Source organism: Tursiops truncatus, chromosome 2 (genome assembly GCF_011762595.2).
Source record: "Tursiops truncatus isolate mTurTru1 chromosome 2, mTurTru1.mat.Y, whole genome shotgun sequence".
Lineage (NCBI taxonomy): Eukaryota > Metazoa > Chordata > Mammalia > Artiodactyla > Delphinidae > Tursiops > Tursiops truncatus.
The window spans coordinates 85,037,787-85,054,174 of record NC_047035.1 but is presented as its reverse complement, the minus strand read 5'-3'; the positions used below and the strand labels follow the sequence as shown (position 1 = coordinate 85,054,174).

Genomic DNA, 16,388 nt, shown 5'->3' with positions numbered 1-16,388 from the left:
AGGAAAAGAAATGTATCTCCCAACAGCTCACTGCCCTAGAGATCCTTTCTTCCAGAAACTTTGCCTGTCTTGGCCACCTAGGTGGCTGCGGTCTGCAGAAAAGGGAGCATTACACACCACCTGCAGCCTAAGGCTCACGATGGTCAAAGGGGACCCTCTAAAGCCTTTATCTCTAGTAGCTTAAGGACAGGCAGGCCGGTTTTTACCTGCCCTTATCGATACCACCTGACCATATCCCTACTTCTGTTCCTGGACCATCCAGGTATTTCCGCGGATTCAGGAAGGGGTCCTGGTTAGAAGCCACAGCGGGGAATCACGAGTCTGAATTTCTTCAGGATACAGTTGGGCCCTCCTCACCCTTGGACCAGGGCCTAGCGCAGTGTCTGGCACACAGCAGCCTCTCAGTGTTTGGGGAACAAATGAGAGAGGCCCTGAGGGATTAGAAACACCTTTGAGTCCAGATGAAACACTGTGGGGAATCAGAGATTTCCATGTTTCTGCTTAAGAGCCATGGGGGAGGTGGGATTTGAAAGGTGTTAGTTTGAGTCTCTTCTGATAGCTGGGGGAACCTAGGCCCCTGATGCAGCACTTTCTGGCTCTGCTGTTCCCTGGACCACCTGTGTCTGCATCATCTAAAAGGCTTGATGGAAGTACGAACACCTGGGTTCTAGCCACACCCTATAAATCAAATCGTCTGGGGAGTAAGGCACAGGCATCTATTTTCCATAAGCAGCGCCATGATAACCAGGGTCTAGGTTTGGGAACCAGAGTGCCAGTTCCTCATCCTCTTTGAGAGGGTCTAAAGTCCCTCCTGCTAGAGGACACTGGGCTCCAGTCACTTCCTGGAGCTCGTCAAACCCCACCTCCAGCCTCAGCTGTGAATCCTCAGCAGAGCAGCCTGCTCCACCCTCCCCACTCCAGCTACCTGTCAGACCTGAGCCGGCAGCCAGTGTAGCCAGAGGAGCGCAGGCAGGGCTTCCTGCCGGGAGCCAGGCTGCCCGGCCATGCTCTGGGCGCTGTGGCCCAGGTGGCTGACAGGCAAGGAGCTGTCCCTCGTGGGTGCGGTGTTGCTGCAGAAGAGACAGAAGAGGGAACCTCAGTGGAGGCGGTGGTGGGTAAAGTACCTGATCTCCCCGGGTGGGGGGGGGGGGGTTGTGTGGACAGGAGGAGTCCTGGGTGCACAGGGCCCTGTGGAGACTGGGGCCAGCCCTGGGAATGCATTTTGATCTGGGCCAGGACCGATTTGCTCCAGATTACCTGGTAGAGCTTAGAGAGCTTGGCCAAATAATAATAATCTTGAAGTTAATCACCCCCGGTTAGGAAATGGAAGCCATGTGACACTTGCAGCTGATTGGCTTTAGCCCGGTAAGCCCTAGCCTGGCTGTAGAATGGGGTTTGGGGGTTGAGGGAGTGGGGGGAATGAGGCACTCTCTGGGATCTGGAGGAGATAGTCTCACTCCCAGGAGGCGGCAGTCTACTGTTATCTCTCCTGAGCCCGAGCTGCCGTCTCCTTAGCGACTCATCAGACCGGTACCCGCTGGGTGACTCTTGGTTTCCCTTTACCTGCCCGCACCCTCTTGGGCCGTCTTCTAGCCTTTGTTAGGAGCTAGTGGGTGGGGTCCATCACAGTTTTCTCTGTTGATACTTAATCTTCTTAAGCACGTCTCTCCAGCTCTCACTTTGACTCTCAAGCTACAGCCCCAGCACTGTAGGCAGGGGGGCTGCACGTTCGTGGTTCATAATAAACATAATTAGTGAAAATGGCTCCACGTATTAAGCACTTATGCCAGGCAGTTTGTACGACTTCTCGTTTAAAACTCGCTACAACCCTGTGAGATTATCATCATAACCCCCACTTTCGAGACAGAGAAACTAAAGCACAGGGAAATCGAGTCTCTTGCCCAAGGCCAGTTAGCTAGTCCACAGTGCAGCTTAGATTTGATCCCAGCCTGACTGATTCCAAGGTCAGGTTCATCACCGACACACTCAGCTCCCAGCGCTTGCTCTGTCGAGGCCTCCTGGGTCCCTGGCACAGTGACGTCAGTGACCCTGGGCCAGGCTGCCGCCCTGCGATGGGACAACGGAAGCCCTGGGTGGGCACCACGGCAGGGAGGTCAGGCCTCACACCCGGCTTCCTGGAACTGAGTCCCCGGAGTTCTGTCCTTTCAGCGGGAGACCCACCCATACTATGACCTCCAGGTGAAGGTGCTGAGGGCCAGAAATATCCGGGGCGCAGACCTGTGTGAGTGACCCCCAATTTCATGCTTTCTCCCTTCCTCTCCCTGGGGCCTCCCCAGAGCTCAACAGGGGCTGGCCTGAAGCATGCATGTGTGTTTAGAGTGGAGCGGATGGAGGGCTCTCTGGTGAGGGAGCCCGGGACACAGCCCGGGGCAGGTTGCGGGAGCTGGAGGGGAAGGCAGTGTGCAGACCACCACCTCCTCCCTGAGGCTGGCTCGTGGAGGTTGCCAGCCTGGGTGAGCGTGTGAGGCCTGCTGCTGCCACAAGTTACCGTCTCTCTCTAGGGGTTTCCACGCCAGTGCTCACGCTGGGCGGGACCTTGTTTCCTGAATCAGGCCCTTTCTGGGAATGACTCAGTGCTCTGCGCTGTCACATGACCTTTTGAATTGGCTGCAGCAGGATCTCCATTCAGTTGAATAGGAGGTGTAACTGGTGGAGACGGAGTCAAGGACATGGGCTCTCCGGTATCTCTCCCCGCCCCACCCTGCTATGCGGGCAGCCTCCTCTGCCCCTTCCCGTCCAGCCCCAGTCTCCTCCAGGCAACCTTTCCAGCCGTAAGAGCTAGAGGCTGAGGAACCCTCCCCATCCCACCTACAGTGTCCAAAGCAGACTGCTACGTGCAGCTGTGTCTGCACACAGCGTCCCCCAGCCCGGCCCAGACAAGGGTGGTAGCCAACTGCCGTGACCCCGAATGGAACGAAACCTTCCACTACCGGGTCCACGGCGCCGTGAAGGTGAGGGTCAGCGAGGGGCTGGGGCTGCGGAGGGAGAGGGCTCCTCCCAGGTGCCTGCCCTCCGCCCTGCCTCAGGCCCCCCTGCCTCCTGCCCTGCCCCCAGAACGTCCTGGAGCTCACCCTCTACGACAAGGACGTCCTGGACAGTGACCAGCTCTCCCTGCTGTTGTTTGACCTGAGGAGCCTCAAGCCCCACCAACCGCGCAGACACACCTTCCCACTCAGCCACCAGGTGAGCGGTTCCACCTGCACCAGCCACGAGCCCAGTACCGGGAGAAGAGGCCCTGGCACGGGGGGCTCCCCATCAGCACAGGCCCAACCTCCAAGACAGACCCTCCTCCACCCTGCAGCAATGACCCCACAAAGCTTTCCCACAAGCACGCCTTCCCTGAGGGAAGCCAACACGTGGGATCCTTGAAGGCAGGGGCTTTGTGTGTCTCGGTCACTGCCGAATCCTCAGTGTCTAGAACAGCGCCTGTCCACAGCCTTGAACAGATGGAGCTCCTAGTGGCGATGTTGCTACCCTGTCCTGTGCCCACGAGCAGCCCCAGCATCAATCTGGCCTTCTAGTCGCTGGAGCTGAGCAGAACCAGGGGTGGGAGGGGAAGGTCCTGAGGCTCTGGGACCTCTGAAAACTGGCGCTCCCTTGCTCCCTCCATGTAGGATTCACAAGAGCTGCAGGTGGAATTTCTTTTGGAGGACAGGTGAGTCCAGGTGGAGCCTGTACCCTCCCATTTACTCTGAGACCCACCCAAAGCTCCCAGCTGTCAGCCACCAGGTCCTGCGTTGGCCTGGCCTGAGAGGGGATGTCCTGACCTTGATGCCCACCCCTACCCACAAACCTGCCGTGCTCCCCAGGCTCTTCCAGCTGCTCTGGTTACATTATTATAGTAATAGCCATCTTGAGGGATTCAGGCGTCCCATAAGCCCCTCATCCTTTGTAGCCAGGTGCCGGCGTCTGAAGTCATCACCAATGGGGTCCTGGTGGTGAGTAGGGGTGGCCAGCTTGGGGCTGCCCAGGGCTGGGGGACGGGGGACTGGGGAGTCCACGACTGAGCCCATCATGCCCACTTGCATGAAGGACACTCAACCCCTCCTCAGAGGGGAGATGTGCTGGGGTGGCACCTCCAGGGACAAAGGGGCACCTTGCCTCCCACCTGATGGAATAGCCCAGAAGCCAGGCTTTCCACCTGTGCACAGCACACTGCTCACCTGGCTTCTGAGTTGGCCAAGGAGCCACCGTCAGGGCCCCTCATCTCCTCCCCCTTTCCCACCAGGGACCACTTCCTCTGAGTCCTGGGGTGGGGGTGGCTGTGACAGAAGACCCCTGCTCGTAAGGCACAGGCCCTGGGAAGGATGTTAGCTCGACCCTGCCCCAGATACCCTTCCCTCCCTCCATCCTGGTTCAGGCCTTGTGCAGGGCCCTGTGGACTGTCTGGCTCCCACAGGCCTCTGCTTTCCTCAGGCTCAGCCCTGTCTGAGAATCCAGGGCACCCTCAGGGGAGATGGGACAGCCCCACATCAAGAGTATGGTGAGTCTGGTCAGGGGCCTTGGGTCTTGCCTTCTCTCCTGGGGGATTGGGGACTGCTGGTTTCAAGAAGATGGGTCTGGGGCAGAAAGTTCTTAATTTTTCACTGCTGAAAGCTGACCAAGGATGACATGGATTGCCTCCAGAAGCAGTAAATTTCCATCCCTGGGAGTATTCAAGCACAGAGGCTGTATCGGTTCAACTACTGCTGTACAAAAGACACCCACAAAATCTCAGTGGCAGACACATCTGGTGGTCAGCTGGGGCATGGCTGATCTAGGCTGGGCTTGGTGGAGTGACCTGGCTCTGCTCCCATGTCCCTCATCCACCTCCTGTGGCCAGCGTACAAGCCTGGGCATGTTCTTAAGACACTGGCAGAGGTACAAAAGCGCATGGCCGGATGAGCAAGTGCTTTTCGAGCCTTTGGTCACATCACAGCCCTCACTAACATTTTGTTAACCAAAACAAGCACAAGGCTGACTCTAAGTTGAAGGGCAAGGAATATAGCCAAGCTCTTTAGTGAGAGAAAGCAAGGCCACATGGCAAAGAGTGAGAACTCCAGAAGTGAAGAACTGGGGCCATGGCAGTCTGCCACAGGGGACAGCCACTCGGGAGGGGTGCCAGCTTTGGGAGGGGAGCGGAGGCTGCATGACAGCTAAGGTCCTCTCCGACACTGGGAGTCTGAGCCTACGGGCTGAGTCGTGCCCAGGTAACATGGCGCACTTACTATGAGTCAGGCACTGGTCTAAGCATTTTACAGTGTTTCATCTTTTAATCCTCATAACAACCTCGTAACGTAGGTACAGTCATTATCCTCCTTTAATTCATGAGACTGAGGCTCAAAGAAGAAACTTTGTTAAGGTCACACAGCCAGTAAGCGGTAGAGCCAGGCCCAGGCCCAGCTCTGTGACACCCGGGGCCCATCTGCTCTCCCCACCACAGCTTCTGTTGTCTCTGACAGTGAACAGCCCTTATCAATCTCAGTCTGTAAACCGTGATATGAGAGAAGGATCACTTTCCTTATTTTCTCTAATTCCCTCCCACCCCTGGTCATGTCAAGTCCCCCGGTCTCATTTAGTGCTAAGGAGGGCATGTAGGGACAGGGATTCCATTTGGACGTCGGTTCCTGAGGCGTTAGGGGCTCTTTCGTGGGTCTGTCTGGGGTCCCCTCTTCCTGGGTGTCATGTGTAGCCATTTCTCTCTGGGGTCTTGCCTGCTCTCCAGAAAGCTACAGGAACAGGGTGGGCCCCGCTGCTCCTGGGCCCACAGGCCTCCCTCTGCCTCCCCACAGCTGGCCTCACCAGGCCGGGGCTGGCTCTCCTCCGCTTCCCCAAGCCTACCGTCCCTGTGCCACGAACCCACTTCTTCCTTTTACATCCCCTGCAAACCCTCTATGTTCTCCCAAGGGCTTATGCTTTGGAAACAACGTGCAGCCTGTTTGCTTTCTCTCTGGCCACAAACCTCCCCCAAGGCAATGAGCACAGGGCTTGAATGGAGCAAGAGAGGGGGAACTACCAGTTGAAAACTGGTAATTAATGTAATAATTAATATATGATCATTATAATATGGTAATTATAGAATTATATTTTATATACTTAATATAATAAGTATATTAAGTAAGGGGCCCTTCCCTGAGCACTGTGTGTGCCGTCCCCATCCCAGGCTCCCAGCTCTGACCGGAGCAGGTTATAGGACCCCGAGTGTCCTTCATGATGTCTGTAGGGCCCATTGCCAGAGAGTGGGCAGGGCGATGAGTTGGCACTTCCAAGGGGAAGGAAAGGGGACTTGCTGCTCGGCGTGCTACCGTCACGGGCCACGCACCCCCCACTCTCACCCCCTCACCTGGCACTCACCTAGGCCCTCTGCTCCCAGGCTCCAGCCAGATTCGGCTGGCAGTGCCCGGGGCCTACGAGAAGCCCCAGCTCTTGCCCCTGCAGCCTCCCCTGGAGGCAGGCCTCCCAGCCACGTTCACCTTCCACGTAAACCCAGTGCTCAGTTCCAGGCTGGAGGTGGAGCTGGGAGAGAAGCTCACGGCCCTGCAGGTGAGTGACGGAGCCTGGGAAGGCGCAGACGACAGAATCCATCCAGCCTGGACGAGGCCCCTTTTCCTGGGTGTTTTCTTCTCTGTAGAGCGGCCCAAGTGCTGAGCTGGAGGTCCAGACCAGCAAGCTGGGCGAGGCGGGCATCCTGCTCTCCTCTCTGGCCCTAGGTCAGGAGCAGCAGCATGTCGTGGCCCTGGGCGAGGTAAGGCTCCGTCTGGGTGCCTGAGGGGCCCCTGCCTGCTCTGTGACCCCCACAAAAGGTCTGGGGGAGGGGGTCAAATCAGGCCAGCCATGGTGTCCACACCTGGGCCTGAATTACCAGAGCAACCGGGGCTGCAAATGAGAGTCCCTCTCAGTGCGCTCAGGGATGGGCTGTTGTCTCTTCCAGGGCCAGGAGGTGGCTATGAGTGTGAAGGCAGAAGTGAGGTGAGCGGCGCGGAGACTCTTCTGCCTACGGCTCAGCGGGCGTTGGGGGTGACTGGGTCCTGTGGCATCTTTCTGGGAGGTTCCACGGAATGTGCATCTGTCTGCTCCCGTGAAAATGGGTTTGGCTGGAGGCTCTCCACTGAACAGTCACCCAATACCCCACCCTCACCCCCTCTGAGGCAGCTCTGGGGACCTGGACCTGCGTCTTGGCTTCGACCTCTGTGACGGGGAACAGGAGTTTCTGGATAAGAGGAAGCACGTCGTATCCAAGGCCCTACAGCAGGTGCTGGGATTGAGCCAGGCTCCCGACAGTAACCAGGTATGGAATGGAGGAGCCAGACACCAGAGTTGCTGGGACCAAATCCAACCTCTTCCTTGAGAGGACTGTGTGTCTAAGAGGTGACAGGAAGCGTTGAGGAAGTGCGGGGACCAGAGGAAGAAGGGGGCAGGCCCGTTTGCCTGAGCTGATGGGCACAGTCGGGAGAGTCATGTGACCCCCATATGAACGAGGGCTGAACGGCCCCAGCCAAGGGAGGTGTATTAGTCTGCTCAGGCTGCCATAACAGAACGCCACAGACTGGGTGGCTCAAACAACAGACATTTATTTTCTCACGTGGAGGCTGGAAGTTCAAGATCAAGGTGCCGTCAGAGTCGTTATCTGACAAGGCCTCTTTCTGACTGGTAGACGGCCACCTTCTTGCTGTGTTCTCACACAGCCTTTCCTCTGTGCACGTGCAGGGGTTTGTGGGAATCTCTCTCTCTCTTCCTCTTCTTACAAGGACACCAGTCCTATGGGATTAAGGCCCCACCCTTATGACCTCACATAACCTATATTACCTCCGTATAGACTCTTTCTCCAAAGAGAGTCACATGGGGGCTTCCACATATGAATTTGGGGAGGACACAATTCAGTCCATAACAGGACAAAGGGATTTGGAAGTGGAGGCAGGAGGAAAGGCAGTGCTGAGGGGGAGACCTGTGGTAAATCAGGAACAGGCTGATGGCTTCCTTCTGGCTGCAGATGTCTAAGGAGACATAGCCTGTGCCCAGTGCTGACAAGCTGAGCAAGCCTACCGCTCGTCTGGTAATGCCTGCTCTGTGCCCCATCTCCGCTCTGTGGGTGGAGGGTAGAGAGGGCACAGACCTGCCTTCAGGGAGCTCTGTCTCCTCCAGAGCTCTGGAGGGACAGTGACCTTGCGGGGCAATGGCCAGGGAGCATTTTTTTCAAGACAGGGGAAGAAAGGAAGGACAGGGAAAGGAACCGGAAGTCTGGGGTGGAATGAACCAAACCTTCGTAGAAAAGCTGAGCAGCCCAACAGCTTCTAGTCTGATCCCACCAGGAACCTCTGATCCTGAAGAGACATCTGGGGACCTCCCGTGTCTGGGGCAGGTCAGGCTGCCTGCTGGTCTTTGTCACTTCAGTTCTGTGGTTCTCAGCTGGGAGCAATCTCATCCCCCCACCCACCTAGGGGACATTTGTCACTGTCTAGAGACATTGCCACAACTAGGGGAGGGGAGAGGGATGCTACTGGTATCTGCCTGGTGAAGGTCAGGAACGCTGCCAAACATCCTATAACGCACAGGACAGTTCCTCACAATAAAGAATTATCTGGTCCAAAATTACCAACAGTGCCAAGGTTGAGAAACCCTGCTTTAGCTGTTTTGAGTGAATCCAATATACCTCCCAGGTACATACTTTCCTGATACAACGTTAAGAGCCATCTCTGAGGTTATACTGCTTCAGTCTGACAGCCTATTACTTACTGATGGTATGATCGTGGGCACATTATCTAACTTCCTGTGCCTCAGTTTCCTCACCTGTAAAATGGGGATGCCATTGGGTTTCTTTGAAGACTGAAAGAGATGATACAAGTTGGGCTCTTAGACCAATATCTGATATGCTAAGCAATAATATATGAACAATAGTGGGGGTAGATGTTATCATGATTATTATTGTGCCCAGGTGCCTGTGGTGGCTGTGTTGGGTTCGGGAGGTGGAACCCGAGCCATGTCTTCCCTCTATGGCAGCCTGGCCGGGCTACAGGAGCTCGGCGTCCTGGACACTGTGACCTATCTGAGCGGAGTCTCTGGGTCCACCTGGTAAGTGAGGTAGGGGCAGGGCAAAAAAAAAAGGAGAGCCCTGAAGAGGCAGAGGTATGACCTGGTGATCTGGTGGGGAGGGGCGGGGATCCAAAGGGGTCAGGAAGGGCAGTAAGGGACTGAGTCCCCAGGGCCCTCTGAGTGGGTGGTGCAGGCCAGTGGGTGCAAGGGATGGGGGAGGAGGGGTGACTCAGAGACACCTGTATCCCTCTCTCCCCTTACTGTGCTCCCACGCTCCTAATTCCCTCCATGCCCAGGTGCATCTCCACACTCTACAAGGACCCAGCCTGGTCCCAGGTGGCCTTGAAGGGCCCTATTGAGCGCGCCCAGGCGCGGGTCTGCAGCAGTAAGATGGGGTTAATGTCCATGGAACGCCTGCAGTACTATGCCCAGGAACTGGGGATCCGGGAAAGCAGTGGCCACAGCGCTTCCCTCATCGACCTCTGGGGGCTTCTTATTGAATATTTCCTATACCAGGAGGTAAGAGAAGAACAGGTAATAGATGAACATGGCTCCTGTCCACCAGCACTTAGTTCTGCCTTACCCATTAGGCTAAGATCTGAGATTTGCAAAGCTATCCTTTAAGTCTGAGCTCCCTGGGGGCAAGGGGTGGGATCTCTGGGTGGGCTGACACGCTTCATCTCGCTTTCCCTGGGAGGGAGAGGCTGGTCTGCTGTTCTCAGGTCTGTCTGCATATTAGAATCACCTGTACAGCTTTCCAAAAACACCATGCCTAGGTCTCACTTCCAGAGATACTGGTTTTGGTTGGTGAGGGGTCGAGCCCTAGTACAAGTGTGCTTTGAAAGGGTCCCAAATGATTTCAACCTCCTGCTGAGGCAGAATGCCACTCCAGCCCGACGGCCAAGCAGACATGATTCTCGCCACCTGGTGGCTTCTCCTAGAACTGCAGGCCCAGCATGCATCGGGAGATGAGATTAGAGCTGAGCGAGGTTCTCAGCCCTGGGGCCCGGCGGGGCCTGGCCTACTGGTGTGTGGCTATCTGTTATGAATGTGATGTCTAAGAAAAGAATACATGTTTTCTAGTGATTTACTTTTTCAAAGAAAGTAGATTGGATTTTCAGTTATTCCTTTTTTTTGGCCTCTCACTGCCGTGGCCTCTCCCGTTGCGGAGCACAGGCTCCGGACGCGCAGGCCCAGCGGCCCTGGCTCACGGGCCCAGCCGCTCCGCGGCATGTGGGATCTTCCCGGACCGGGGCACGAACCCGCGTCCCCTGCATCGGCAGGCGGACTCCCAACCACTGCACCACCAGGGAAGCCCCAGTTATTCTTTTAAAAATGTCACTTGACTCCCTTGGGTTCTGATAGGCTTTCTTGAATGGGAGGGAAGGGGGTCCAAAGCCCCTGGAATTGCACGAACCCCATGTGGCCTCACCTCTGCTGCAGCCCAAAGCCTGTCCCTTAGAGAGTTGTCTCTAGAGCCCTGGCCTTAGCAACCAAAGTCTTGTGGGCACGCCACACCTGCAGGGTGCCGAGCCTCAGGCCATGGGGGTGGGGAAAGGGAACTCCCTAAAGGCCAAGTGGCCTCCCTTCTTTCCTGACCAGGAAAATCCTGCCAAGCTGTCTGACCAGCAGGAGGCGGTCAGCCAGGGCCAGAACCCTTACCCCATCTACGCCAGTGTCAACGTCCGCAGCAACATCAGTGGGGAAGACTTTGCAGGTGCCTGGGCGTGGGAACCTAGGAAGCCGGTGGGAGCAATGGTCAGTGTGAGGATGTAGAGGCCAGGGCTGTCAGGGCACAGGTGGGAGCCTTGGAGCACAGTGGGCTTGCTGCCTCCTGCTCTTGACAAGGCAGAGATACCTGCTAAGTCACAAGGGCTCAGGGGAAGCATGGGGTCCTGGTGGGAAGCCCCTGGTGACATTCCCTCCTCTTTGCGCCCCCAGAGTGGTGCGAGTTCACCCCCCATGAGGTCGGCTTACCCAAGTATGGCGCTTATGTTCCCACTGAGCTCTTTAGCTCAGAGTTCTTCATGGGGCGACTGCTGCAGCTCCGCCCCGAGCCCCGGATTTGCTACCTGCAGGGTGAGTCTAGGCCAGAGGCCTGGGGACAAGGGGACAGGGCAGGCGCCAGGCCCTGAGTTGGTGATGCCGGTGGAGGACTTGTGAGGGCCGGGGACTTTGCTTTTCTCCTTAGGTATATGGGGCAGCGCGTTTGCAGCCAGCCTGGATGAGATCTTCCTGAAGACCGCCGGCTGGGACCTCGGCTTCCTACAGAGGTGCAGAGGCAGTGTAAACATCACAGGTGAGGGCAGAGAGCCTGCTCCCCCAAACCTCCCCTCCCCCCTGCCAGCCCCTGCAATACCTCTTTCCAGCAGCAGGGCCCTGGCAGAAGCATGAGCAATGTGGGAGGAGGCAGTGAAGGACTTGGATGTCCTACTCGGTTCAGAGAAATATTGAGAAAATGACTTCTAGCTTAGGGTCTCTGGATGCCCAGAGGTCTACAGAGAGGCTAAGGGGTGGGGAACCCATGTCAGAAAACCTAGTGGGAGTTGTGAGTGCTCCGTGATAGACCTGTGCCTTTAATTCTCCGCTTGGGCTCCCATTAGATCAACTCAGCCCAGGGCCACTGGGTATCTGGTTGACACTCTGTCCCCCCACCTCAGAGCTCCCCTTCAGCCCCTGCTGCATAGAATACCTTTCCCACTTTTCTTCCCTGGATAACTTTTGCTCAGTTCTTAAAGTTCAGCTCAGACATCATTTTGTCAGGGGACGTCTCTGTTCCAGTCCATCCCTCCAGGCTGATCGAGGGTCTGACCACCAAGGTTCCCTAGAACCGTAGGCACATCCCATGTTGTCCTTACCTCGGGACACTGTCACCATTTATTACCTCTTTAGATTCTCCCCTAAATAGGCCGTGAGCCCTGGAGGGCCAGGGTCAGGCCCTGTTCACTTCTGCATCCCTGTGCCCAGCACAGTGGCCACCACAGCACATGGTAACTGTTCAGTGGGTGTTTAATGGGTGAAATTCTGGTTGGAAGTTGCATATGCAACTTTAAGGGTAGGTGATGTTGTTTAATACATGCAATGTCAACTTTCAACTTTTTTAATACGTGCATGTCAACTTTCAAAACGTGGGGAACATGAAAGAAAAAGTCATTTAAAAGGGGTTCGGGGAAGCAGTGGTCAGAGACCCAGGAGGCGGGGTGGGGAAGGAGGAGAGACGTGGGGAGGAGACAGAGGGGCTCCCCTGAGATGTGAGGACCGCTGGACAAAGGAGGGCTTCTCACGGTATTTCACCATCCCACCCCCACCTAGACGACCGCCAGAAGCTCCAGCTGCATGACCCAGCGAGGCTGCAAACCAGGCTCTTCACCCCGCAAGGGCCCTTCTCCCAGGCTGTGCTGGACATATTCACCTACCGCTTCACCTCGGCCCAGAACTCGAACTTCACCCAGGGCCTCTGCCTGCACAAGGACTATGTGTCTGGCAGGGAGTTTTTGGCCTGGAAAGGTGGGTGCTGCTCTGGGCGGGGTCCCGCCTGTTGCCTGTGCCTCTGGCTCCCTGGGGCCAGTGCTACCTTTTGACCTGGGGGCTGGGTGGGGGGGGCTCCTGCTGCCCAGGGGCTAGTGGGGGAAGGACTGTGATGACTGTGCTAAGGCAGGCCGGGGGCTGCAGTGGGAGACCCCGTGGCTGTAGGAAGAGGAGAACTCTCAACAGTGGGGCATTCCCAGTGCGCAGAGAAGAGGGCTGCTGCAGACAGCAAGCATTTGTCTTCTTGCAGATTCGCACCCGGACGCCTTCCCCAACCAGCTCACTCCCATGCGGGACTGTCTGTACCTGGTGGATGGAGGCTTTGCCATCAACTCTCCGTTCCCGCTGAGCCTGCAGCCGCAGAGAGCCGTGGACCTCATTCTGTCCTTCGACTATTCCCTGGATGCCCCTTTTGAGGTACGGTGCGGGGTGGGGGGTCCTTGCTAAGGCAGCCTGGCTGGGTGTCGAGAAGGGCCTGGGCAGGCACCTTGCGATCGCCGCTAGCAGCATTGGTCTCCCCAGCTGGAAGCTGAGGTGATGGAGGAGAGTGGGGTTCAGGAGAGGAGGCCAGAGGGAGTCCTCGGGAGACTTTATCCCGGTGAAGAGAAGACCCCTGTTCTGGACGCTGCTGCTCCTGATAGGATTCCTTGCTCCTATCTGGGCCTGGGTTCAGGTTTGCTGTCCCTTTGTTGCTATGGTAACAACAGAGCCATCAGGGTCCCTCCAGGGAGTCTCTGTCAGTGGCTCCCTCGAGGCTTGTGGGGTGATGGACAGGTTGCACGCCCAGATGCGGGTTCTCTTCTTGCTGCCTGTAGTCACTCAGCTGCTGGGAGACAGGGCTGGCGTTGAAGCCTGGGCCAGCGTGAGTCCAGGGCGCCTCAGGCAGGGCCGGAAGCTCACAGGGCTGGGTGTCTGCCCAGGTCTTACAGATGACAGAGAAGTACTGCCTGGACCGAGGCATCTCCTTCCCCAGCACTGAGGTGCCCCCTGAGGACTTGAAGGAGCCCCGTGAATGCTACCTGTTTGCCAAGGCCGAGGACCCGCGCTCACCCATCGTGCTGCACTTCCCCCTGGTCAACCGTACCTTCCGCACACACCTGGCCCCAGGTGAGGGGAAGGTCTGGGTCTGGCCCACGGAGCCCTGGGGTGGTGATGGGGTGCGGGACCCAGGACAGTGTACCTCCTGGAGGCCCCGAGCTGGCCACTGCTTCCTGGACTCGGCATGCACACTGGCCCGGCTCCTCCCGGTGGGCGAGAGAGCTGAGATGTGGCCCCAGGCAGAGCCCACAGACCAGCCAGATGCTCTAGGGAAGGGGGGTTTCTGGACTGGCAGCTCCTAGCCACAGAGTGCCCTAGCCCAGACTCTCTCCCCGTCCCACTGCAGGTGTGGAACGACAGACGGATGAGGAGAAAGCCTGTGGGGACTTTGTCATCAATGGGCCAGACACCCCTTATGGCATGATGAACTTCACCTACGAGCCCCAGGAGTTTGAGCGGCTAGTGGCCCTGAGTCGATACAACGTTCTGAACAACGTGGAGACTGTGCGGCAGGCCCTCCAGCTGGCTCTGGGCCAGAAACAGGCTGGGGACAGGGCTGGAGGCTGACCCGGGCTGGAGTCAGGAGACTGGGACAGAGGAGGGACTGTGGGCTCCGGACCAGGGCTCGGTAGAGGGAGGGGTGGTGGACCCTGTGGGATGATATCCCCTCCTGGCTGGGCTCCAGCTGGTGGGTCCCCCTGCTAATTACTCATCTTCGCTCTTTAAACTTGGGTCACATTCTCTTATCAGGGGTACAGCTGCCACCTCGTGCAAATAGTCTCACCCTTCCCAGAAGCTAAATGTGTGTGTCTAGAGGGCGTATCCATTTATCAGGGGCGGAGTGAACGTGAACCTGCGTGTGTGTTCGTGTTCCTAGTGGGGGCCTGTCAGCTGCCAGGGATGGGCAGAGGTAGAGGAAGCCTGGCTGGGAACTCAGAGGCCCAGGTTCCTGCCTTTTCCACAGATGTACCCCACCGATCTGGGGGATCTGTTTCTCTCTCTGGAGGATCTGTTTATCATTTCTTCTGACCCACCCGGGACCTTCCGAATACCTGGAGCCTCTCCAGCATGGGCAGATTTTAGGTGTGTGGGAAGGAGATCCACCCTGACTGGGCTTAGTTTGGAGGTCTTCAGGCCCTCTCCCTCTGGCTAGCGCCTCTGCGGCCTCTTCTCACCCACACCCCACCCAGCGCTGAGCCACCTGGGGCCCTTCACTGGCCCGGCTGCCATACTCATTACTCACTGCCAGGAGAGCTCTCTTTGACTACAGCCCCTCCCTCAATCAATCAATCAATCTCTCTCTCTCTCTCTCTCTCTCTCTCTCTCTCTCTCTCTCTCTCTCACACACACACACACACACACACACACACACACACACACACACACGCATGCTCTCCAGGGCTAAAGTCACAATTCCTCTTCTAATCAGGGAACTTATGTGACAAAGCCTCACCCATCCTGACTCTGGGAAGAAGACCCTAGTTCTGGCTCCCAGCTGGGAGGAAGGTGTCTAGATCCCAGCCTGTGCCTCCAGCCTGGCCTGGGACCCCAGGCCTCCAGCTGGACATGAACTGGGGAGGGGGGGCCGCTGAGGGAGCTGGGCTTCTAACAGGCCGGCGCTTTTGGCTGGCGTGGGATTGGGGTAGCTTGGTTCTCTCATGCCTGCTCACTGGGGACAATTGCTCTTGAGATAGGCTATCTGGTTAGCTGGTGTTTACACATCTTTTATGAGTCTTTATCCTTTGACCTGCTGTCTTCCTTTTGGGTTTATCTTTCTTTTTGTTGGAGTGCAAAATTGAATAGTTCTATAGTGGAGGATCTGTGGAATGTAAACCTTCTGAGACCTGATATGTCTGGAATTGTCTTTTCTTGCCCTGACTTATAATAGTCTGGATTAGGGTAGGATTCTTGGTTCAGGCTTACATCTACTCAGATTTTTTTTTTTTTTTTTTTTGCGGTACGCGGGCTTCTCACTGTTGTGGCCTCTCCCGTTGCGGAGCACAGGCTCCAGACGCGCAGGCTCAGTGGCCATGGCTCACAGGCCCAGCAGCTCCGCGGCACGTGGGATCTTCCCAGACCGGGGCACGAACCCGTGTCCCCTGCATCGGCAGGCGGACTCTCAACCACTGTGCCACCAGGGAAGCCCCTACTCAGATTTTAATGCCTCTTTGCATTGCATATTGCCAATGGGCAGCCTGATGTCAGCTGAATTCTCATCCCGTTGTAGGTAATTTATCTTTACCTAATTTTTAGGGTTTTCTCTTTGTCTTCGATTTTCAAAAGTTTCACTATGATTTTTCTAAACTGGGAACTTAAAAAAAATCAGTGACCTCTTTCGATTTTGAGATTCATGTCTTTTTGAAGCTCTAAGAAATTATCTACCAATTGTATCAAAACACTACTCTTCTTCATTCTCTTTCTGGATTCCTATTAAATGGATATTGAAATGTATGAATCGATTCTCTGTATCCCTAAACTTTCCTTTTACACATTCTATTTTTTTTCATTTGTGCTGCACTCTGGGGATTTTCTTTGCATGATTTTTTGGTTCACAAATATATACTCCACCTGTGTCCAGCCTGCTTCTCTATCCATCTTTTGGGGGGTTTTGTTTAACTTTTGACTGTCACATTTCCCTGTTTAAGTTCCCTAATAGGATCTTCCAAAACTACTTGTTTTCATTGCATGGAAATGCTTCACCACTTCCCTCAGATGGTGTTAATATGTGCATTTCATGGCATTTTCCTGATAGTTACGTGAACAGTTTCCTTGGGGTAGGTTGCCTCTCCTTC

The 16,388-nt window shown here is 56.0% G+C and overlaps 1 protein-coding gene across 1 annotated transcript; it reads left to right on the top strand.

Annotated features, from left to right (window-relative positions):
* Positions 1–934: 934 nt before the first annotated feature.
* On the top strand, positions 935–16,047 carry PLA2G4F (phospholipase A2 group IVF). Its single transcript, XM_033851539.2, has 20 exons — positions 935–1,115; positions 2,170–2,242; positions 2,836–2,972; positions 3,076–3,204; positions 3,636–3,676; positions 3,917–3,959; positions 4,438–4,504; positions 6,374–6,543; positions 6,632–6,745; positions 6,932–6,969; positions 7,153–7,288; positions 8,933–9,069; positions 9,327–9,549; positions 10,633–10,747; positions 10,972–11,109; positions 11,222–11,329; positions 12,343–12,537; positions 12,809–12,975; positions 13,479–13,665; positions 13,943–16,047. Exons 1-20 carry the CDS (start codon positions 1,005–1,007, stop codon positions 14,161–14,163), a joined length of 2,550 nt encoding a protein of 849 aa, XP_033707430.1. The 5' UTR covers positions 935–1,004; the 3' UTR covers positions 14,164–16,047.
* The last annotated feature ends 341 nt before the right edge of the window (positions 16,048–16,388 follow it).

What these genes read in the sequence shown, in the direction of transcription:
- PLA2G4F (XM_033851539.2), top strand. Translation starts at nt 1,005, where the DNA reads ATGCTCTGGGCGCTGTGGCCCAGGTGGCTGACAGGCAAGGAGCTGTCC. An exon ending in CCTTCCCACTCAGCCACCAG is followed by an intron (nt 3,205 to 3,635) that starts GTGAGCGGTTCC and finishes CCCTCCATGTAG; the next exon opens with GATTCACAAGAGCTGCAGGT. An exon ending in AGTGTGAAGGCAGAAGTGAG is followed by an intron (nt 6,970 to 7,152) that starts GTGAGCGGCGCG and finishes CCTCTGAGGCAG; the next exon opens with CTCTGGGGACCTGGACCTGC.